Source organism: Anas acuta, chromosome 4 (genome assembly GCF_963932015.1).
Source record: "Anas acuta chromosome 4, bAnaAcu1.1, whole genome shotgun sequence".
Classification (NCBI taxonomy): domain Eukaryota; kingdom Metazoa; phylum Chordata; class Aves; order Anseriformes; family Anatidae; genus Anas; species Anas acuta.
The window spans coordinates 9604532-9629348 of NC_088982.1; the positions used below are offsets into that span (position 1 = coordinate 9604532).

Here is a 24817-nt window from a genome sequence, read left to right on the forward strand (position 1 = left end):
TTTACCTGCAAGAATATTTTAAGGTAGTCAAAATTAAAACTGTCCATGAAAATGACTGAATATTATTTTCCATTTTCTCACCCAATCTAGACAACTGCAAAGTAATGCATTAAGTGGAAAAGAATTGTACCTATGCATCCACGGAGATGAAACCACTCAGGAAAAGTAACTTTGTCATTGTGAATTGTCCTTGGAAAATATCAGTTCAATCATTTGTAGTGATCAAGAAGATAAATAGGATGTTAAAGATTTCACAGAAAAAAAAAAAGTATTAGACTGTGTAAATCCGTGATAAACCCCATTGTTGCACAGTGCGGTAACTGCCTTGAATACAGCAGAAGCAGAAATGGTACACAGAAAAGCTGCAAGAGTGGTCATAGATACCCAGTGGCTTCTGTTAGAGGAGAACTTAAACATAGGATTGGAAAGGATACCTGTGGGCACAGTGTTCAGTCCTCCACTGCTGCTGGTACTGTCATACGTATTCATATATATCTCAAATGCTGCTACAGAATTGTGTCTTCTGTCTGATTTGAATGCAATAAACTTGTTAAACTCCGCTCATGTTTCAGTAGATAACTGTGCTGCTCTTGTTTATACCACCTGTAATCCCTGGGAGAGAGGAATTAAATGATTCCCGGTTAAGTTCTGTTATACAGCAAAATAACTGCTGACAAAATTCCTCATCTAGATAAAACTGGGTTCTTTCTTTTGCTATATTAATTTTCCTTACAGACTACATTATTTTATTTTTCATGGTAAAAATCAAGTCTGCACAAATATGACTTGATCATAACTAGACCACTATCATTTTGAAGTGGGATTTAATTTTAATTGAGGATGTCTATTTTAAGTTGGCCAAAATTTGTAACATGATCTATGAAGGAAAAAAAGTTTCTTCATTTTGATTGCTTGCTGCATGTTATTTTCTTGCTTGCCAGCTTCTCAAAATGCATCACAAAGTAGTGGTAGATGCCTTCAGTGATTCTCCTAACCAGTTTATGTCTGTACTATTAAAATAAACGCATCTCAGAGACTCCTCTGAGGAGTTCCTCAGAGTCTCAGAGGAACTGTTGAGAAGGCTCTGATCAGTCTCCAGCTGTGAGGCTATGAACATGTCAGAAGACAGGAGCTGAGATAGCCCTGATCCGTGGAGAAGACATTGTCAGGTTTGGCATTTCATAGAATTGTAGAGTTTCTTCTTTAAGCACGCAGATTTATCTTAGGGATCCCCAGTCCCAGAAAAGTCATCTATTTAGATCAAATCAAATTTGGAGTTTTCTGCATTTGTTTCAGAGGCCAGACTCATCTCCTGATGAACCACCCTGTTTTCTATTTCTGACTACAGACTGGGGGTGCTGGCTTTCAGCATATTTTAAAACTGAGTAGATGCTGTGTTTTTGTTTGTTTGTTGTTGTTTTTAGCCTCAATTTGGAGTTTCTGGTCCTTAGGGCTATAGAGGTCTGCAACCAGCACCAGATCTTGTGCATGTGTGAAGCATCTTTGATGACTAAACTAGACAGAAGTCTTGAGGTGATATTTCGTCAGATTTTGGCTGTATTTCACCACTATGGAATTGACAGTCTCATTGCTGATGTGAATAGATGTTGCACCAAGAACGTATCCCCTGAGAGGATGTAGGCTATCGTGAAGGTACAGGCTTATGGCTGTTGCAGCAGTGCAACTCAAGAGTGTAGATTTTATTATGTGATCTTTGCTTCACTCTTTGCTTTAGGAGAATGATGGTAGTGGATCTGAGAAAACAGCTAATGCCAAAGTGTTAAGACTTAATGCTGAGCTCTAATGCAGTGCCACAGATGAAGAATATTGACTGTGAGATATGAAAGACGAGGAGGGAAATAGGCCAAGGATACCTTGTTAAGCATTAAATAAAGGAGTGGTGGTGGTGGTACTATCTCTGGGGCTGGATAGTAGGGCCTGCTGGAAGAGCACATGGTGTATTGGCATGTTTTATAATTAATTTTTAGATATTTAATTAAATAACATGGATAGTGCAAGCAGGATTGGCTAGCATTGCTCTCCAAATGGCAAAACCAAGGCTAAACTTTGTAAGGCTTCCAAACCATTCCAAATGTTAAAATAAATAAATAAATAAATAAATAAATGGCTGTAGCAAGTCAGTGAAGATACAGCCCATATGGTATTTCTCTTCTAGCCATCCAGAGCTTGGCTGGAAGGACCATATGTTTGTGTCCTTGTGCTCAGTGTTATTAAAATGTAGGATCCACTTTTTTTTTTTTCCCATAGAATAAAAAAGATCCCCAAGGAATTTAATCTCTGTACAACTGTGTACTTTTGCCTAATACAAATTTCCCGAACATTTTCTGATGCTGTAGATTACAGGATATTAAACTCTACCAGCAGGTGTCTTCAGCCTTGTGGGAATCCAGTGAGGAGGTTGTATTCCTTGGCAGAGATTTTTAAATTATCACCTTGTTAAGGTGAGTGGGAAATTCTGTCTAAAAATCACTGGCGTGGAACAATGTAGAATTTTAGCTGTCACTTTCTTATTTTGTGGGAGGAGGTTTAGGGGCGCTTGCTGCTCAATTTTAATGATGTTGGAGAAACTAATGACTATATTGCTGAGGTCAGTATGAAATCTAAGTCAAAATCTTGTGTCAGACTTTCTTTTCCTGGAGGAAAGAGAGCTGAAACCAATTCTGCAGCTCTTATGCACACCTAACTACAAAATTATCTTGACAAATGTCTAAAATGAATTGCAAATATTTCCATTTACCAAGCCTGCTCATTTATCCTTATTTAGAGCAAAATACCCCCTATTTCATCAAAAAGTGTCACTTTTGTACCACATAACTTCTATTTTTATCATTAGTACATTTCAGTGAGTTTAAAATGTTCGTTTTCTCAAATGGCTTCCTTGCAGCTTCAAAAAGTGCTACTTGTCCTTCCACTTTTTTCAAATACATATTTAAAGAATTGGAAGAAACAACAAAATTGAAGAAAAACATGCTCAGAGTATTTAAAAACACATGCATATACATGCTCTTTAATTACAAACATGCTATTTTATAGCAATTAAACTTAGAATGAGCTGTTACTTTACAGTGCTAGTTTGTGATAAAAACACAATGGTTAACAGCTACTCCAAAATTTCCTGTAAGAAATCCTTTAGTTAACGTTTTGCAGCAAAACTCGTTTAGTTGGAGGCTGAAGAGGGTGCAGAAAGATAGACTAGGGTAAAACTATAGAAACTTTCAATAGCTTATTGGACTAGAGTTTTGATCTACTTAACAGTCGGGGAGCTTAGACTGTTTTTAACCTCATCTTAAACACTAGAAAATTCAGGGTCAAAAGCACTTTGGGGATGATAGATGAGATTTTAGTTTGATATTTTGATCCTAAATTATAGGTTAGGACTCTGGTGATTTCAAGAGGGTGACACTGACTTACAGCATTTGGACATCTGTCCCACTAGGTTTATATAAGAGAAAAGCCTGAATTTAATTCAGGATACAAAAACAAGGTGTCCAATCTGACTGCCCAGCGGTGTTCCCTTGTTTTAAGAGCACTGCCTTGCCATGCACCCTCTAAAACTTGGTGTGATGCCTCTTAGGCTGTGGTGTGCCCTCTCCTTTTCCTTTAACAAAAACTCCAGCTTCACCTCCTCAGCGTGCCCAAATCCGCCTGCCTCATGTAGATTTGGCATCCTTGGAGCTCCTGCAGGAGCTGTAGAGCCAAGACTGACTGCCTTAGTCACCGATTACCATTTGTCAGGCTGTTGGCACTTGAGACTGCACCTCTATTTTGTCTCCGTGTTTCTGTCTAACAGCTTCCACGCTCTGGACAGTACCCCCTGGGTTCCTGGTGCATCCATGCTTGTTCCCAGTACTTCTCCTTTGAGTTCTCTGCACTGGTGCCTGCTAGGGCTCCGGGGTGCCCTTCTCCCCCCCATTCCCCAGCTCTCATGCTGCATCCCGTGAGCAGCTCCCACACTGTGAGCTCCAAACCCGGCCGGGGGAGTCAAACCTGCCCTGTTGCTGAGGCCTCGGCTCGCAGCCTTGTGCTCGCTGCTTAAGATACAAATAACTGGTGTGGTGGTTTTCGTATAATAACGTAATGGTTTTAATTCTTCTCTCAGAAGTGGTCGAACTCGGGTTTGGGTCCTCCTTCTCCTAAGGGATATTCAAATCCACCTGTCCCTTCCCAGGCTGTAGGCAACCTCTCAGCCCTTCCTATTGAAGTTGTGCCATGGTGCTGAGAGGATTCGCAGAGCCAGAGAGGAGAAGCAAGTGGGAGCCTGACTGCGGCCTACCGCTAGGGACCTCCCCTGAACGGAGGTGGGGAGCAGGTATCTGGCACTATTCCATGGGCTGCTTACTACACGCTTTGCGTTAAAACAGCACTGGATAGAAATCAAAACCGGCCCTGGAGGCAGAGTCCAAACCCAGCACTTCTCTCAGCAGGGAGAGGTTGCAACCACCTTGCCCTGGCGGCGGGTGCTGTTTTCATGCCACCCCAACCACTCCCTCTTCCTCCAGCCATGTCTTTAAATGAAAATCAGAGCAGCTGCTCTCTGGAACCGATGCTGGAGACGCGGTGAGGAGCGTTAGCCATGCTCACGACTTCCCCATCTCAAGTGGGCTTCCACGCGTATAAGTGCTAAGAGGTTCAGCTCAGCCAAAATGGTGGGATCTCAGCATGGAGGAAGAAAACTTGAGGTACCCAAATACCTTCTGTTGGTGAAAAGTCTGTGTTCCTGTGGACTCTTAGGCACCTTATCAGTTATTTTCTTGGAGGAGGGGAGAAGTCACGTCTGATTCTGAATCTTAGACTTGGAAATAATTTCCCGTTATGATACTCTTTAGGTACCTCTGTGGCTTTGAGGATCTTTATTAAAGTGAATTAAGAACGTGTTTAATTTTGAGATGTGACTGAAGGACGTGCAAGGTTGACTTCAGATCTAGAGTGTCCAATTCTCTTTTGAAAATTACTTCAGTTTCACAGTCATTTAAAAGCTTTTGAAAATTTTTCTCTTGCTGTCTCTGGGTTCTCCTTGTGTAAATTAGAGATAACAGTACCTCCAGGACCCACCACATTTACAAAATGATTTGTTATCCTTTGAAGGACAACATGCTGACCATTGAACATTAACTCACTAATGGAAGAGTTTGGTAAATGAGAGAAAGGTCAGGAAAAATTACGTCCATTGGTGGATTGGGTGGTGTTGGGATCTATTTTAGAGACCTTTTGCTGGCAGCAGTAAGATGTATAGATGATGATGTTTGTTATATCATTTTGGCTTAAGGTGGGTGAGTAGCTTTCAGCATACAGGGTTGTTGAAGTCTTAAGGCCCTATTCAAGTCATTTGTGGTGGGACTACAAAATATGGGGAATATAATTGTCTGCTCTGTTTGAAAGGCAAGTGTTTGCAAACTAAACTGAACCCTCCTCATCTTGACCTTTACAAAATAGCCTTGGCTAAGTGTGGCTGACCTTCCTCCTCGGTTGTTCAGAAATGTTTTCTCGCTCTGCTCCTCATTTCCCTCCCCACATAGCACCTTGTTCTGCCAAACTTTCTCTCCCCCAGATACAAAGTTCTGCTGCGGGTCGGTGATCTGCTGCGACGACTCCTGCATTGACTTCAAGGCTCATGGAGGATCTTCTGCTCCTAGGACAGCAGGTACTGAAGCTTTTCTTCCATAACATAAAAACCTCCAAGCTATAAATGTGCAGGTGTGTGCTCCTGTTTCCCTGAGCCTGTACCTCCGTTCTGCTCCAACTCTGAAAAGCAGAGCAAAGGAACAGGGGGGAGCATTTTGGGGCAGCAATTTCCAAGTGTGGAGAAGTTGCTGCATTGTCTCCTCTTCAGCTGGAGGCAGTCGAGGCTGTCACTGTCACAGTCCCTTGCAAGGAGTCACTTCACAGGCTTGTACTTTGCGAACAGGGGAGCCCACATCATCATATCTGCTTTCTGTGGTGATTGCTGATTTATTTTTTTTTTATGGTTTAAGTGACTGGTATTTTGTCCTTAAACCCCATTTGCTTCCTTTTGACACACTGGCTCTGAGGTTGCTGCATGACTGGACCGTATCAGAGATGTTAGCTGGTAGAGTGAGGGCTGTTAAAAGCTACAGGCTTTTAACATTTCTTCACGGTCTTGACATTCCAGCATTTTTGTGTCATGTGGTAGACATGCCTCCCTACAGTCCAGTATTGGAACTCAGTCTCTTTGTCTCCCCAACCTTCTACGTGCTGAATTTGCTGACAAAAATATTACTTAAAGAAAGATAAAATATTTTCTCTTTTTAGCAATTCTTCTGCAAAACTACAGCATGTAGGAAATCAACTTGTGGCACCCAGAAATATTTTTGATTTTTGACAGTCTCAGATTTGTCTTAAGACAGTGCAGAGTCTGTAGGGACATGCAACATGCTTCTGAACTTTTGGAGGGAAAGTATAATGCTCTTTTGCCTCCTGAGGGCTGTTCTGCATGTAGCATGCTTTCCCTGGGCTGTGCTGCGAGGCAGTGGCCCGTTCCTCCTTCAGCTGTCTCCTCCTCTCCTCACCCATGACTTGTTTTCTAGTTAGAAAGCAGCCAGGTAAAATAATATATTTATGTGTATATGTATACACACTCAAAATGTGTGTGTGTATATGTATGTTTGTGTGCCTATAAATAGGCAGTGGCACAGATGTTGGCTCTCTGATGATAATTAACGCTAGGCAAATGTAAACTAAAACCTTAATCAGAAGATTTACTTACTGTTTTACCATGGTTTCATACAGAGTTGGGCATTTGGGAATGAAAGAGAACTGATTTTGAACATTTCTGTGTGTGTTGCAATGTCAATATTATAACCTGTTAGTTATCTGAAATGAAGCTGATTTTGCTTTCCCATATTGAAACATGCCAAAAGCAGTGGGAAAGATCTGAATTATCTTAAAAGTGGAAGTGACTCCAGAAACTTTAAAACCAGTAACTCATAACACCTGCAATATCTTAAATGCTGAGACAGGAACTTGCATGTGTTGCCTGCCCGCAGCAGTTCTTGTTCATGAGATAAAAGCGGTGAATGGAGGCAGAGTAGAATAGAGTGCAATGTTTATAATATATTTACAGTAATGGGATGTATAAAATACTCCCCAAATATTCCCAATATTGATTGTGACCAGTCTTATGGATTTTCTTTTACCTCACAGCAGAAGAATCTGCAGGAGGAAGCTGAAAATGTTTATTTCTGTCAAAGGAAATGCTAGTAAGGTTATATCTGATTCTGCTTTCAGGGCTCTGAATTATATTACTGAAAAAAATGTCTGGTTCTGACATTCCTGGGGGTATTTTCTGTTACTTCAAAACCTTTTTTGAACCTTTCTTTTGGCTTCTGTCTCTGGTTAAATTATTCCTTAACCCTACTAGACACTGCAGAAAAAACATGTTAATTTTTTTTTTGTCTTGGGGTCTGACATGACCCAGCATTATGGCTTTTACCCGGGGGCTGCGGGGAGTCTGGACGTCAGCTGTAGTTATCTGATAGCTCTGTACGATACCCAGAGAGGCACTGTATGGATCAGAGGTCAGGAAAGAAAAGAGCTGCAGATTGGCTGATGAAAGAGTTTGGTTGTTGTGGCAGCAGGTTATAGCAGGGATCAACGTGAGTTATGGTGACTGCATTTTGGCAGGGCAATGTGGTGTCCTCCAGGTTTCAGGTGACAGTGAAGATCAGAGAATTAGTCAGGAATATTTCATGTCACATAGAACAGCTCATGTCAGACTTACGTTTTTTTGTTCAGAAAGGTGGGATGGTATTTTGGAAAACATTTACTGTTGTGGTTTTGCTGGACTGGTTTTTACAGATGGAAGAAATAGATAGGGGTTTGTCTTTTCCCATGTACTGAGGATGTCCCAAGTCCTCATCTAGGAACGTGTTGGGTCATCCAGCCACTCCAGCTCGTGTGTTCAGTGGTCCTGCTGGATGAGCACTTCACTTAAGTTCTTCATAATGTATTCACGAAAAGTGATAAAATACTCCGTAAGAGGCCTTAAGGAATGATTAGTTAAATCTTCAATTATTTCCCACTGAGACTTGATGAGAAATCATTTGAAAAGTTAGGCATGAGCTTTAATATAATCTGCCTGTCCAGGTGTCATGAAGCATTGGGCGCAGAAAGGGAAGATGTTGCAAATGGAGGTAACCACGACATTTGGATCGAATATTTTAGATTGCTGCCTATTATACATTTTTGGTCTGCTTGAGAGGCTTCAGCCACTGGAATATTGCTATGGGGCATTAAAGACAATATGGGGAAAAAAACAGCATAAACAGAATGTTCAAGCATTAAAACCATCAATGTTATGTTCAAGCTGCTGTAAGTTAGAAGAGAAGAATATTTGCATTTATATGGCTTGTGAGATGCTGACAAGAAGCACTCCGTGCTTGGCCTGCCCTTGGTTGGGAAGGTTTACAGATCAGGCTATTGAGCTCTTTTTAAATCCCCAGCAAAATAGGAGCTAAAGCCAGTCCAAGTAGTTTTTACTATCCACTTTTACAGCGAGGTGGGGGGAGAAGGAGGCTGACTTCCATAAGTCCTTTTGAGCTGGCTGATTACTTCTAGTAAACAGCTGCACAAGAGTGCCTCCCGTGGGAAATGCACTATTATTTTCTGTTTGCACAGTAAATGAAAAACACTGGCCACTTTTATAATTTAAGAGAATGAGATATTGCCTTGTGAGTTGGATTGGTTTTCTCTAAATTGTTTAGTCTTGCATCTCTGCTATCAGATGGTGGTTCGTTACTGTTTTGGTTAAAAGTATCTCTGGCCCTACAGTCATTAAAGCTATTTTATATAACCAAATAATCCCAGCCTTCTGAGCAATTGAAGATTTGCTTAGAAGATGAGGATCCAAAAGAGCTCCTTCTGGCTATGCAGAAATCTGTCAACTGAATGTTTAGGGATGAAACAAAATAAGAATCCCCCAGTGCCATTCACATCTGCCACAGAATCCCTTCGGACAACTTGTCTGCACTTGCATCTTCAGACTGTATGTCTCCTACATCTGTGCGGTTTTGGGTTCCATACGGTTTAGGTTCCCCTCCCTTGAAACATCTGGGTTAGGCTTCTCCTTTGTGCTGGGTGTGAACTACTCCTGTGGAGCTTGGCTGGAAATAGGGAGACTTTGCACTACTGAAAGCTGGCTCTAGCACCTCAGTTTTGTTACTATTCACAATTGTATTTTGAGCAGCTTTGCTGCCAAAAACGTCATCTGAATGGTCACTAATCTGATACAGACAACAGTGTCCGTTTAGTCCATAATTTAAAGTAATCCTGCTGATTCACTTGCATGATCTGCTCAGCAGAGGAATGAGTGGTGGTAGGTCCTTCAACACTGTTTCTGTTTGTATCTGCTTTGCTTGCCTCTGACTCTGAATACCCAAATTGCAGTGGGTATTTATATGCAAGCAAATCGTGTTCTTTTTCCCCATGCAGATCTATACTTACTCAAGGCATATCCTCTAGTTTGCAGCACTGAATACTGTGTTGATTGAAAACCACCAGGGAGGATTTTAAAATCACTGGTGGCATTGGACAGCTGGTGTAGGAGGTAGAAAACTTCGCATCCAGAAGTGGTTTGTGGGTGTGCGTTTGTTCAGGAGAGTTATGGAAGGAGACAGAATGACGTCCTCAGGCTCTAAGCCGTTAGACTGGCCAGAATACTCCTGGGTGCAACTGCTAGAAAATATTTCTTTGATCCATGGGCTGATGGGTTTGCTGGCAGCATTTCACTGAGGCCAAGGGAGGAAGTGAGTACGCCGTCCTTTGTTTAGCGATAGCTGAAACAATAGAAGCTGATACACAAATCGGAGGAGCGTGTTAAGGCTGGAATATAAACTGAGCCCTGGTGGCTGGAGAGCGATTGGAGTGGAGCCGTATGTGGTAAAGAGCAGAGAGCCACAAAGAAGGAAAACAGCTGGAAAAAGGCAGGAGTCAATGGGGAACATGCAAGCAATTGCAGTGCAGGCTTATGGAGAAGGCAGCAAGAGGAGACGTGGTGTCCCTGGGCAGAAGGCTGGCTGGAGGGGCATGGTTGGGTGCAAGAGGGTGACATGACCGCTCCAGGATGTTCAGGGAGTGAGACTGGAATGTCCCAGAGAAAAAAACTGACTGATTTTAATGTCTTCTCCTAATGGAGCTGCTCATAAGACTCCAAACACTGGTAAGCTGCTTAAAAGCGCCATCACATGTGTATTGTGATAAATATTTCTGCATTGAGATATCTCATCATCCTGCCTATCACGCAATGCGAGAGCTAGCACTTAAGTTCCCAATATTGTGTTTGTCTTGGAGATGCTTCTCCTTGTGTTGGGAGCTGAAGAATTTGCATAGATCATCTGAAATAAGGCAGCAGTCACCCCTGGGGGAAGCATTTGCAAATGCAGACCCTACGGGGCTGACTTCCCAGGCCGTGTGGCTGCATGGCCTGTGGGTTGACATAGAAACACGTGGAAAAACTCCAGGTGTTTCCACTAGGCATGGCAGTTTGTCCATGTAGCTCCTTGATGGGGAACTACACCCTCCTGAAACAAAGCACAGTGCTGGGAGTAAAGTCAAGACCTTCCCAAGATTCTTCCACTTGGGTCCCTTGAAATCCAGATGCATTTCTTGTGACAGGACAGCAAGAGCCTTTGAGGTCACCGGCACTTCTTGTCGGCCTGTCCCAGGAATGGCAGCTACCTTTTGTGAGATCTCCACTTCCACTAGCAGCCACCTTAGCCAACAAGCTCTTTGGCTGTCGCAGTGGTGCTGGTGAGTTTGGTTTTACTTATCTTTTTGGCAGCTCTTGGATCAGGACATATTTTACGAGTATTGTCTGAACTTTACGGGTTGAAACATTTTCCTAGGATTTCCATTCCTGACGCTGCCTTGCAGTAATACCCAAAACACCACTTACATTTTAGTATTTAAATCTTTTATGAGCTGATATGGAAATCTCCTGTGCCCTAAATATTTTATCTGAGAGATTTTATTTTTTTATTTTTTAATCCTGTAAACCTTCCTCTGCAGGGCTTATGTAGCTGAGCAAAACTTTGCAAGGGGAAAATAACTACGGGTAGCCCGCGGTCCCCAAGCAGCAACACAGGAGAGCTGGAGACACTCCTGTGTTCCTCAACTTGGCATACATCAGTGATTTTATGTTTTTTATTTTCAGAACCTGGGGCTGAGAGCCTCCCTGTGCTCTGCTCCCATCGCAGGCTTTGGCAGGGAGTCAGGAGGACGGCGAGGGGATGCAGACGGCAGCTAGGTGGATGCAGCAGGCTGCCAAGCCAGTAGCAAGCCCTGAGCAGCGAGGCTGGGCTTCTGGCAGGGGATTGCCAGCAACTTGCTCTGCAGTTTCTCCAAGGCCAGTGGTTGCTGGAAAAGGGCCCAAACCGCCCTCCTGTCTGGAAGAGCAGCAAGCTAGAACCCATTTATTCAACACAGATGTAGTGCTCACGACCAAAAGCTTGCTTAGCTGGAATCCTGTGCAAGTCCCAAACGCACTTGGCCGAGTCTCATCTGTTTGAACCTGGGGGATGAGCATCTCTCTAAGGGATTGATAACCTCCTGAAGTATTTATTTAACTATTGCTGCCTTTTGTGCTTCTGTTAGCAAGGGATTACAGCTGCAGCATTAAGTCTTGCTGGGGCAGAAAGGAGGCTGTGGGCAACAGAATCAGGGTCGAACCTACTGCCATCATCTGCTTTTTCATGGCGTGGCTGGTTTTCTGCTGAGCTGCAGAAATGTCACTCAGAGGACAGATTTCTGTGCAACAGGGCTTTTTTTTTTTTTTTTTTCCCCTCTGCAAAGCATCTCAGATCAAAACTGAGGTAGATTAAGGTCCACATCCAAGTTGAACTGTTTAGAACAAGTTTTCAGAGGAATTTACTCCTGAAATAAAAATATTTGCATTGTATTTTAGGAGCAGTTTTTAATGCACTAAACACTTGCCAGCACATAGCATGCTAAAATGCGCTAGAAACCAAACACAGTCCGGAGGGCTTACTGACTAACCCTTGTATGTAAGCAGGACCAAAATCTTTTCTTTCAAGGGAGATTCGGGAAATTGGGAACTATGTGATTTTTCTTTGTCATCTGATTTTTTGCTTCCTTTTCAGAAAAGGAACGTGTCTGTTACTACATATTGCAGGATTGCTCCATATGCTAAGAACTTGCAAATGGTTTCTTAAGAGTAAGCAAACCTTGGAAATGCTCTGCTTGCTATAAATTGAACCGGGAGTATGACAAGCATAGAACTGATGTCTTTGCTCCCTGTACTATATAAATAAATTTTAAAGGATATTGCCTGTCTCTCCCTCTATGCATGAAAATTTAGGAACATGCATGACTGTTAATCCATCTAGTCTGGCATCTGCCTCTGTATGTTGTCAGTGACCAGTACTTTGGGAGTAGTTGTTTTTAGTATACAACCTGGACATTTTTCCAGGTTGTATACTCTGTGTGTGTGTATATATATATGGAATATATATATATAAAATTATATATATATATCAAATTACATATATATTTATATATATATATGGAATTTTTTTCCCTTATAGGGTCTGAAACATAAGTGTTTGTGTCCCTGCTGAACTTTAAAAAGAAAACAAAATCTTAGTACTGTAATTTTTCATCTAATTACTACCAACATACTGGTCTATACATGGTTTCTCCAAGCAGTGAGATCCTTGGGTTCCCTTCAGTTTAAATCTCCACGTAATTCCAGTTCTCCCCCTTGGCTGTGCTAATGCTTCCTGGTCTCACTGCCAAAACCCTGCTGAAGCCCCATTTCCCACCTTCTCTGTGTTCACCTCGTTGCCTCTCTCCATCCTTCTGTCTCTGACTGAAGATCGGTGCAAAGCTGGCTTCCATGGTTACAACTAAAATAGGCAAAGGAGATTATTTTTGGTCAGAATCTGCCAGTTCAGCAAGATCAAAATGTTTTTGGGAAATGTTCTGATTGCAGAGAAATTCAAACGAGATGTGGCCTACGAAAATGAAATCAAAGACCTCTCCAGCTTTCTCCTTCTCCCCTGTACCTTCTCAGACCATGATCCTCCTGGGCTGTCATTAGGGAAACCTGCCACACAGACCCACAGCATTTGCTTGAAAATAGTCATTTTTCCTCTTCTTTTGTTGTAAGTTTTAAATCATCAAAGTCTGCTCTGTGAAGCAGGCTTGCATTCCTCAACCCTGTATGCCTTCCCCTCCACCAGCTTTCTCCATTTCTGTTGTCAGACTTCTTTGCAGGCGTTAAACATTTATTTCAGATGTACGTAAAAGCTATTCAGCCATGCGATGGCCTTTGCTCTGCAATAGACTGCTGTCACTTGTCCTCCTCATCTATCCTGTTCCTACTCTTTTATTTCCCTTGTGGTGTGTCCTACTTAGCTTGTAGACCCTCTGATGAAAGGGACTGTGAGGCATGTACTGTAATTCCTCAGTCTGAATAAATTATTTTTGCCTTTGTAACATGACCCCGTGAAGCTTGGATAGCTTTTTGCTTCCTTTACAAACAGCATCGTGTTGTTCCCCTATTAAGCTTCCCCGACAGGTATTAGGACAGCATAAGCTGTGGTTTGTGTGTAGCTTTACAACGCTGACCTGATGGCTTTGTGTTCACAAACCTTATGTTTTTCTTAAGGTTCTGATCCCCTACAAACCCACACGACTCCATAACCCAAGGTGACTGCCTGAGTGAAGGGACCGTGAACCTTGTGAGATCCCAAACCTCACACAATTGCCTGCAAGGCTCTTCCCTACCTGGTTTCCAGCACTCTCCAGAGCAATGGCTTTCCTTCCATGGACCTGCTGTTTTAATGGAGGTGAAAAGAAGGTAGTTTAGTTTATCCTTCATGATAGCCTGTCCCTGCCTGTCCCCTCTGGTCGAGCTTGGCAGAAGCAGTGGAAGAGCATTTCTTCTCTCGTTACATTTATCCCTTTCTGCAAATTGCCATGTGCAGTGATCAGAGACACTAAGGACATCATTTTCAGTAAGCATCTCTAAAGGTGGGCGTTTTAGCCCTGAGAATGGCAAAATGTGGGGAAGGCGTCACCCTCCCAACATGTGCAGGCCACTTTTTTTGAGCTTAAAACACAGTATCCCACTGCAATGCAAACACCAAATGCCTTTGTTTTTAAACAGATGCATACTTTTATACCCTTTTAAGCAGTTATCACGTGTGTCTGCACTGCAGTAACCAGAGGATGAACATATGCTCTGCAGTGACCATCCTGCTTCAAGGTTTTTTTATTGCCCATGTGGGTTGCTCTCCTGCTGGGCTGGACTGGAGGGTTGCATGGAGCAGGGACGAGCCTGTGCCTTGGGCAACCTTGCATTCAGTAGGGTGCAAACAGATCCAATCCATTTCTGATGGCCTTCTACAGGGATCTTCTTCCAACATCACCTCTCAGAGGCTCTGTGCCTAAATGGCCTAAAATGGTGTTTTCTTCCAGTGGTGCTAAAACTGGGACCAGTCTTGGCCAAGGACTTACGTGAACCCAAAGTAATGTACTTCCATTTCTGAAATCCAGATAGGCAGCTACCTTTGTCAGCACCTCTGTAGGAGCAGCCATCCATCTCAATTTCAGAAATAAGTCGTAGAAATGTCTTGGGCTGGAATGGAATAAATTCTTACTTGCCACGGGGTGCTGCCTGACTTCTGCTACCACAATCCCTAACAGCAGGATCAGACACGCTCTTGTGTAATCACTGTTTAATGACTTAGAATTTGTGGGTTGAGCCCTGGTAATTGACTGACTATAACTGTTACCTCCCTGCAAATGCAAGGGAAAAACCCCTTACCCCAGAACTTGGCGAAAGGAAGTTTTATTTGGCATGCTTTAGTCCACGCTTGCAAAGCTGAAGGCTGTATATGCAATCAGTTAGCACAGATCACTTGAAGTATAGTCAACAGATATGTTAGGATTAGAGGAGTTTGTCTGATCTCTGCGATAGAAACATGTATAGGAGAACTTCATTAGATCTATATCTGCAAATTAGAAGCCCTTCTGCCTGCTCGGGGTTTGTTAATGTGGTGGTAAAATTATCTAAGATTTGAGAGGTCTGGCTAAGAGGTTTATGCCAACTAGAAGAACGGTGCTTTGGACCAAAAGCTAGCAGTCTGTGATTGTTTCCAGCCCCTACTTCTGAGGTAAGGTACTACTGGAAGTGCCACCTTTCCATATTGTCACATGTCCACTGTTTGATTCCTCCTTAGCATTGTGGCAATCAACTACCTACTTGAGCCCATCCCTCCCAGGGATGGATACCCGGCTTTATTCTTGCTGGAAAGATTGTTCTTCCTCACCTCTTCCTTTTTTTTTTTTTTCTTTTTTTTTTTTCTGAAACACTTCTGTGATCACTTGGCAGAAAACTGGGGAGCCGAGGGGGGCAGATGGTGACCGAGTGCCCTCACACTAGGATCATAGTTAACAGAGCTTCTGTCTGACCTGTCTCAGATTGTACTTGCACCATTACGCACTTGGAGTCCCAATATTATGGTTGTCTTTCAGATCACCATGAAAGGTGGGAATGCCGTGAGAGCTGTTATTCAAGCTGATACATAATGATAGCAAAAAAGGTAGGGTGTTTAGAGAGGTGATATAAAGAACAGGTTTGTGAGAGGATCGTTAAGTCCATGCTCTGCTGAGATTTTAGGAACAGGAGTGTGTTGAAAAGGTGGGGCATGAGAGACATCCTTAAGTCCACTGAGGTGTGTGTTTGTAGGAATATCTTCTAGACTTGTCAGTGTGGCACCCATCAGAGGAGGGATTGGGCTGAGCAGGAGAGTAAAGAAAGCCTTTTCCTACAGATGCAAGTTATCTACAGAGGAGTACTCAGGAACTCCAGTATGTATTTTGGTGGCTTCCAAGAGGAAATAATCCTTACTGAGGAGAACAGTGACAGCTTCAGCTGCTTGTAGGGCAATTAAAGCCAGACTGGTCCTCAGTCCTCAGGAAGCTGATGCTGGAGGACTCTGCCATCAGAGAGGATGTCCAGGTGGGGCATGTGAGTGGTGCTGGTGCCCGGTACATCCATGCCCTGGGCTTGGTGGAGGTGCAGCTCACCCTGCCAGCAGCTTTCTGCGTTTGGTGGCCAGTCTTGAGGTAGATGACTAATCTTACCTGGCTGGTGGGTTAATCTTGCTATTGGAGCTTCTCCTCCAAATCCCTCAGCTCTGGGGATTGGGAGAGCTCTACCCCATCACGGGGGGATGATTGCCTGTCCTGCCTTGGGGCTTCTCCTGACGTGGTGGCCAGGATAGGAGGTTAGCATCTCCCAAGGATCATGCAGGTCTGCAGAATTTCAGCAGACAGGCACAGTCTAGAGAGGTATATTTTTCTCTTCCTGGCTCTGGTGAGGCCTGTAGGGATGATTTTGGGGATTAAAAAAAATAAAACAAAATAAAGCTTTTCTTCCTTTCAGCTCCACATAGGCAAACAGCCACTTTATCAAGCCCTCGGCATGTGCGCTTTGGCAAGGCAGAGGAGGCATCATGCGGAGTCTCTATAATTAATATCAATGACTTTCTCGGAGGAGGGGGTAAAAACTCAAGTCCCGGAAACTTAGATCCCCTTCTGGTGCTGAGGGGAGGGGAATAAGGGAGGCATTATTAGAAAACATTTCTTTTATTTAACAGATGTTAAATAGCACTATGCCACTATATCAATCTGTCAATTACCTTAATAGGAACCAGCATATAGAGAAGCAGGAGATGCTTGTTGGAGAGGGCAACAGCGGCCTCATTTCTGCAGGGTCTGGGGGCCGGGCATGGCCCTGGCAGATGGGGAGGTGTGGAAGGAGCAGTCGCACATGTGCTGGGCACATGGGGCTGAGAAGAGGAATGTTTGTGGACCATCACGGGAAGAACTCACTGCAGATGGGCAGGTTCTCTCCCACCCTGTCCTGGTGGCTGTGCTAGAAACTGGATTTTAAAAATCTTTAAAGCAGAGATCATGCATATCTTTATTTTTTCCTTCCCAATATGTATAACGTGCTATAGGTTTCAGCAGTGTTCGTGAATATTTTCGGGATCTATGGGGTTTAAAAGCTGGAGGGGGCAAACAAAATTGGATTACTGAAGTCTGAAAAGCAACCAGGTCTTTGCAAATAGTGTACAACAGTCCCAAATCAGACCCAGCTCTGTAACAAGAGGCTGGTGGTGTTTTTCTCTCGGACACCCTATTTCTTCCTTAAACTTGTCCTGGTGATCCCCTGCCGCTGGCTGCAGATGCAGTCAACAGAATTTGGTGTGTTTTTATTAATATAGCTGCATGGAGCCCAAGGTTAAGTGATGGGAATTTCAAAACAAAACAATAAATTAATAAAATGAACGTGTCACCAGCTGATCCTCTTCTGACCACCATCTGTCCCCCGATCATGTGATGTCTCCCAGCTGGCCACCCAAGAGACAAACCATGCAAGATCATCCACACAACATATGCTGCTATTTACACATTTTTAAAGGTAATAGTTGCTAGGCTGTCATATTACTAGTTAAAAGCAGTTATTTGGAAGCTAGTTATTTTTTTTTCTTCTCTTTTTTCTTTCTTTTTTTTTTTTTTTCTTTTTTCTTTTTGAGGAAGCCAGTGACTCAGCAGGTATATTTCTAACAGAGACTCATTCAGGGTTGGATCAGTGGAAGTTCCCGTGTACAGTGAACTGTGCACAGTTCCCCCCCACACCTTGTTCTGTGGTATGCTTTTGTGCCTTTTCATGATAAACAGCAGAATAAACAAAAAGGAAAGGCAACGATACTACAAATTTTATCGGTGTACCTTTTAGGAACGTTATGTGCTCTCCTTGCCATCTCCAGGATGCAAACCAAGCTGTGCATTTTTAAACTATTGTTAAGATCAAGGATGTGGTTATGAGAAGACTTACAATTTATAGGATACTTAAGCATTAAGGATTGAGGCACAGAACATTTCCTGGGGATTAACGACTGACTGGGTGAGCCTCAGGCCATTAACCCCTGCCTGCCATTAATCTTCAGGAAGTGCCCTGCAGTGAGGTCGTTATTGCTGTTATATGCTGAAACAGAAAATAATAAGAAAGGTCCGTGTTTTATTTATTTATATTTTACGTAACGCAGTTATATTTGGACTGCAGGGAATTAACATCTTTCTCTCTAGCTGCTCGTGCTGCTCGAATTAATACATTTCATGCATCTCACCGCTTTGTGAAGGATTGTCAGCTTGCACGAACGTGAGTGGGGGCAGGATTTGGCCCACTGCTCGTGTTGCACAATGTTTGATACGATGAATAAGTAAGTGGTGCTTCTCTGGTGTAACTGCTGGCAGAATGTAGCCCTATATAAAAATCAGCTCAAAATGCTTGTTTTACAGCAAAGCAATTTATTCACAGTTCTAAGGATCCTGCAGCCTTTTTTTAACTCATTGAATAATCCTTTTAGGTTCCCCATAAAGCAGGTGAAATGCTTCTGCTGCAGTCCTAAGGCAGAACACAGGCTGCATAAATAGCATCTAAATTACTAGGAATACAAAATACACATACAGTAATACATACCTACAAAGGCAAATTCATACTGACAGGACTGCAGTATGTGCTTATCAGCAGCAAAACATCTCAGGGAAAAAAAAGTGCCTTTCTATTAAAATTGCACATGCATTTCTCTCCGTATTTAAACACTTAAATAGTATTTTGTGCATGTGCTTAAAAACAGATGCGGGCACCTTTTTAATGAGGTTGCCTGCTTCAACATTTATTAGCTTGGAGATGTATAGTTTCCATGAAGCTGGCTGAAGCTTTTTTTTTTTTTTTTTTGCAGAATATCTTTGCAAAAAAAAAAAAGCTTTTTTTTTTTTTTTTTTTTTTTGTGTACATGGCCTCAGTCCTTGCAACCTCCTAGAGAGTCTGTCAAGGCGCAACTTAAAAGCTCGTTCAGGCGACCATGACCCCCTGCTAGCAGATTGTCTGCCTAAAAGGTAAGGGAAAGCTAAAAAAGAAGTAGAAACTTAAAAGTGGCTTCTCAAAGGCTGCATAGATCTTTTTTTTTTTTTCTTTTTTTTTTTTTTGTTAAACCTAAAGTGTTTAAAAGCTTTAATATTGATGGCCTGTCAACTTTGTCCTGATTCTTTGGCTTTCAGTTAAAAGGTTTTTGTTGTTGTAGCTTATGCAGTTGCTCTGTTGCTATGGAAACGTGACATCAAAATGACGTTTCTCTGTTTAAAAGCTTTTAACTAAATTCCTGCCTGTCAGATGTAGGCCCCATTTTGTGCACTCAAGCTTCAAGCTGTTGCAAAAAGGTTTCATATGTTCTGTTGTCATTCAAATTCTTTATCCACATATGCATGTCTTGCACTACAAAAACCTAAGCTAAAAACTCAATCTATATTAAGTGTCCTCTTTTAAAACCCTTTTAGGTCAGTCAGCAATGGCTGCAGCAGAAATTCCCAGTTACATTGTCTCTTCTCAGACTGAGAAACACAGAAGGGCCAGAAACTGGACTGATGCAGAAATGAGAGGTTTAATGCTGGTCTGGGAAGAATTTTTTGATGAACTGAAACAAACTAAAAGGAATGCCAAAGTTTATGAGAAAATGGCTAACAAACTCTTTGAAATGACTGGAGAAATTCGCCACGGAGAGGAAATAAAGATAAAAATTACAAATATGACATTCCAGTACAGGTAAGCTTCAGTTAATTCTTTTTATTTTAAGAGATTTTAGCAGGGGCAACGCAGTGGTGTTTGCTTTTCAGAAGGAAGTATCCTTCAGGAAATCTGTAGATAAAAGATTAAAGATTGTTCATATCGCTTTTAAAATTCTCTCTTGCCAGTGCTGTTACGTCATTGTTAATTTTTCCCCCATTTCATTTCAAACTCCGGGACAACTTTGTTTCTTTATAATTAACTAGCATTGTTATGGTGTAGAGGGGTAGAAATGCATTTAGTGGGAAAACAGATTTTTTTTTTCTCTTTGCTGAGGGGACCGATTGTGTGAGCTTGGCAGCAGCTCCTTGCAGGGAAACTCCTGCAGTTTGAAGTGGCCAGTGAGGATCGGCATTGCAAGGCAAAGTTTTCTTTTTTTTTTTCTTTTTTTTTTTAAATATGAAATAATGTTTTGGGGGAATGAAGCTCCTGGATTTTGTTACTGTGAGTTGAAGGGTTACACTTCACGGGGCCAAGAATAATTGAATGCCTTCTTGCCGAGTGGCACACATTGCTATAATTATAAGCAGCACCAGCGAAAGAACGATCATATCTGCAGCGAGGGAATCGATGTGCACCGTCAATACCGCTCCCAAAGAGTTGGGGGGAGGGCAGAGGTGGCTACAAGGAGATGATAAAGAGCAGGCAGTGTCACTCAGGAGGGGAAGTTGCCTTTAAAAACGTGATATGCTTTTTTTTTTTTTTTTTTCTAGGGGAAAAAGAAATTAAAACTAAACAGGAATATTTGCATCTCTCTCTCTTTTTTAATTTTCTTTTTTTCTTTTTTTTTTTTTTTTCTTTTTTTCTTTCTTATCTCTGTGAGGCACAAACTGCCTTGTACTGGAAATCCTGAGTGGTGATTTTAGCTATGTGCTTGTAATGCAAGAAAATCAAATATGTGACTCTTTTATTTAATCTCTCCTCAAAGCTCGTATTAATAATAAAAAAGGTTATTACAGCAGGCAACCATGTTAAAACTGCTTGCTTTTCTCTGAGGCAGCCCTCTTGTATTTAATGCAGAGACTGCTCATCATGTAGAAAACTAGGGAAAATCCTGTAAACCCCTTAACTTTGAATGTCCTTCTTCTACATCTGTAAGATCCACAAGCGTAATCTTTAACATCATTTTCCATAACATTAAATCCATGTTTTGTAGCAAATGTCTCCAAAATGTTTCACTAACCCTGTTGCAGTCCTTGCAGTTTTTTTTTCCACCCAGACTGTAAATGAGAAAGCTGGAAGTAAGATAAATTTTTGCCCTGCATCACCCAGCAATTCACACTCAGATGAAGAATTAGAAGTCGAGAGTTGTTGGCTACCAGGCCTTTGCTTAGTCTGCTAAATCTGCAGTCCTCCCTGCTGAGAAATACATCTCACAGCACCGAGATTTTACAGGTGTCTAGCAACACCGCAAAATATTTAAGTGCCATAATTGCCAAGTGTAATAGGTTATTTCTGTCAGCCTTTGTTCTACATTTTCAATGTTGTCATCAGTCAGACTGTCTCAGTTTTCCTAATTAATGTTTTTGCTTTAAAGTTGCAGTGGGGGAAGGGAAGAAATAAAATCACCCACGACCATAGTCTGCGTGTGCATGTGGAAACACAGCACTTTTAAAAAATTCTTATAATGCTTCTGTGAACTTCAGAGATTGTTTCTGTTGCATGTTATCATGCTGCTTTTCTATAGTGCAGTGCAGTGCATTGCAGCTCCTTGTTGATTAAGATGCAAATTTATGAGAGTTAGAAAACTGCCTTGCACTATCACTGTGCTGTTTCATTTTGTACTCGTGGATTTGAAATGCATCTTCCTGATTGTTTGTTCCCATCCAAAGCACGCTTGTGTGCTTTGCTTTCAAGATGAGGTGATAGAAAGAATAGGGACAAACACAAACTATGACTTAGAATTCGTAGTTTTCTGGAGGCTTTTTGTTGGCATGTGAGGATAGGAAACGTGATGAAACTAAATGATGTGTTAGTTGCCGCTGACTGCTGGCTTTGCTTTGAAGCATCTGAGTTTTAATCCACATTTTGGTGCCTGGAGGATACTTGAAGATACTTTACCTTAGTGTATTTCCATGCATCACTGCTGCACTGTGGCATAAAGCTCAAAAGAAAATCCTGAAAGTGGATAAAATGATCTATTTTGGGACAATATTTTGTAATGATTACGTAGATCTATCAAGTGTGACATGTGAGCACCAGTAGCAGGGCTGAGGGGGTGTTCTGCACCCAAGTGATTATTTCTTCCCACTCCTTCAGGATCTCTTACTTTTTACCCAACTCTGTAGTGTCACAAAGGTGCTATGGTCTCAACTTTAATAGTCAGAAATTTACCAGATTAGAATATTTAATCAGGTAATAGTGTTATTTAGTGTTGAGCCATGATTTCATAAAGGAAAATATTTTTTTTGTCCTACAAACTATGATACATACATATGCACACATACATAAACATTCATAAACATATACACATATATGTATATATTTGCTATAAAAGGAAAAGCAGTACTTGGATATTTTTCCTAGTTCAGTTAATGAAGTTCAGTGGTAAGTGTTGCTGCTGGCATGTCACATCCTGGAACATCTCTTGAAAAAAATATTAATGATCTGAAATATTAAAGGATCTAAAATAGTAAACACATTTATAAGGAACACATTTATAATGGCGAGCACATTTATAATGTGCTTTCCTATCTGAGGATCCCATAACATTTTGAGATCCAATTCTATATTGTTTTGCTTATATTGCCCAATGAAAGCCATTACTCATGGTGCAGAAGAAGTCAAAGTCAGACAAACATATACATAGGCAGGGGAGGTGCATTTCTTATCCAGCAGCTACTGCAGTTGCTGCAGCTAATGCAAATTTATTCGTGGTTATGGTGGCCTGGAGCTCAGGCTGGGCTAGTAGCCCAGGTGTTCACCCGGGTTTGTGGGTACATTTTTTGATCCTATGTGGAATGCTGTGCTGCCAGATAAAGTTAGTTCAGGTGTAGTTCAGTGCATGTGAGCTTCTGTCACAAAAGCAATTTTAGGATGATCATATCCCATTCCTCCACATCTGCTGTAAAAACATTGTAAAAATGTTAAAATGCCTTTATATAAATCTATTTTATGTCATTATTTCCTCCTTGAATTCTCATGTTTATTTCAGACTGCCCTATATTTCAACAAGGTGACAAGAGAATGAGAAGATGTTTAGAAAACATGATTAGGATAAGATGTGGAAAGCTTTCTTTATTGAGAAAAATGGAAAAATCTGTGACTCGCTTGGAAAAGAAAGCAAAGAAATTGGAGGAGTTCTAGAGGTGCATGAAAACATACTGCCCTATTTTTGAGAATGTAAAGCAGGTATTCCTTTTGCCATAACACAAGAAGCTATTTGTTGAAATTGCAAGGCAAGAAATGTAAAACTAGTTCAAGTCATATAAATTTGTATTACACTGCATAATAAGCATGTGGAACTCATTACCACTGAAAATCACTGAGACCAAGAGTGGTAGGTTGTTTTATTATTATTATTCTTACTAAAGATTAGATTTATTAAATAAAAATACAGACATTGTTTGTCTTCAAATTAGAGTCATAAAAGACAGTGGGTTTCAGGATATTACTAGCAGTCAATGGAAAAGGCAGGAAATATCATTATGTCACCCAAAAATCCTGTCCATCAACATGTTTTTGAAGTATTTAGTACTGACTTTGGTCAGAAGTGAGGCAGCGGGATGATGATCTGGGAGCAGCTCCTGTATTCCTTTTCATTGCCGTGGTCCAAGAGCATTTGCAAGAAACTATTCAGGGAAAAATATACCATATCCTGAAGTAATTCCTACTGCAGTTTCGCTATGTTAAAGGGAGATTTAGTCAACTGTGGAAATTACTCAACTTGTCTGAGAGGAAAGTTTTGCACAGGTGGAAGGAAAAAAATTGTTGCAGGTGCATTTGGGTAAGATTCTGCATTTAGGACTGGAACCTGAAATATTTGCTGTGGATAGACCAGCCACCAGGTTTTTAAAGTTCGGTTTTAAAGACACCTGGGTAACAAGCTGCATGAACATCCCTATTTATCTCTGGTGGAAGAATGAAAAGCTGAGTCAAACCTGCTGCAATTCAAAGTTATCTTTCTGATTTGCTGGGTATCAAAAGTTTTGCTGAGATTAGTATGTCATCTCTTGCAGTTCAGTTTTTTAGGTTTGTAGAATACTTGGGGCAGTCAGCACACATAACCCCGTAATTAGCCCTTATGAAAGAAGGCACTTTCCTGTCTCTGCTAATATAGTGATATTAATTTACTACATACATTGTAATATTGCTACTGGCATAATATGCACTGGCTTTTAAAAATAAAATAGGGCTTGCAAAGCTAGCACAGTGGTCCTCAGTTTTGACTGATTCCCTCTGATGTTTAAAAATAAGAACAGTGAGTGCAAATTTATTATTTTCAAAAACATCACCCTCCGCAAAGCCTAGGAAACAGGATGCAGCTGTTTCTATTTTATTTGAATCACAGTCAATTAATGTTAATGATTGGTAAATTTAAATCAGTCTCATGATTTGAATAAAAGATTAGTCTAATTTTTTATTTTCATGTGTACATGATAGCAATTTAAACATTGTTGCTCGTGTAATTCATTGCTATACTTTATGACATTAAGCAAGTGGAATATTTGACCTCTGCTACAGCAAATGATGAAATATAAGTGCATCCAAATTACTGCAGAAAGTTAAATTTGAATATTTTACCAGCTTTCTCTTTAATTTTAATAATTCATAGCAGATGCACAACTTAAGTACTGTACTTTCATACATCTTTCTTTTCCTCCCTGTTGATTGGTTCATGAACAGTTGTTATTTATTATTTATTTTGAAAGCTTTTCTCAGAAACCCCAGGAGATGAATCTTATATCCATTCCTTAAGGCAAGTAGTAATATCAAATACTGTAATAATAATAAAAAAGCAATATTGTGTTGAGCAAAGAGAAAAGAAAAAAGGCAAGTTATAGATTACATGATTTTTTTTTAACTGATGAAATAATGATTTTTAAAAACTTTCTAGATTATAATATAATAATTTTATTTTAGAAGGTTGGTAATAGGCACAGAGAATAAAGTCTGAAGAAAGGT

At 41.2% G+C, this 24817-nt stretch overlaps 1 protein-coding gene across 6 annotated transcripts in view; it reads left to right on the forward strand.

Annotated features, from left to right (window-relative positions):
* MSANTD1 (Myb/SANT DNA binding domain containing 1) overlaps positions 1 to 24817 on the forward strand; it is a 51346-nt gene that overhangs the window by 10647 nt on the left and 15882 nt on the right. For 2 of the 6 annotated variants that reach the window (XM_068679764.1, XM_068679765.1), the window contains exons 3-4: positions 5570 to 5662; positions 19408 to 19672. In XM_068679764.1, coding sequence (XP_068535865.1) covers positions 5570 to 5662; positions 19408 to 19672 — 358 coding nt within the window. Of the gene's footprint in view, positions 1 to 2362; positions 2463 to 5569; positions 5663 to 18876; positions 18970 to 19205; positions 19291 to 19407; positions 19673 to 24817 lie in introns of those variants that run through there. The other 4 variants (XM_068679767.1, XM_068679766.1, XM_068679768.1 and 1 more) reach the window with 4 other exon arrangements.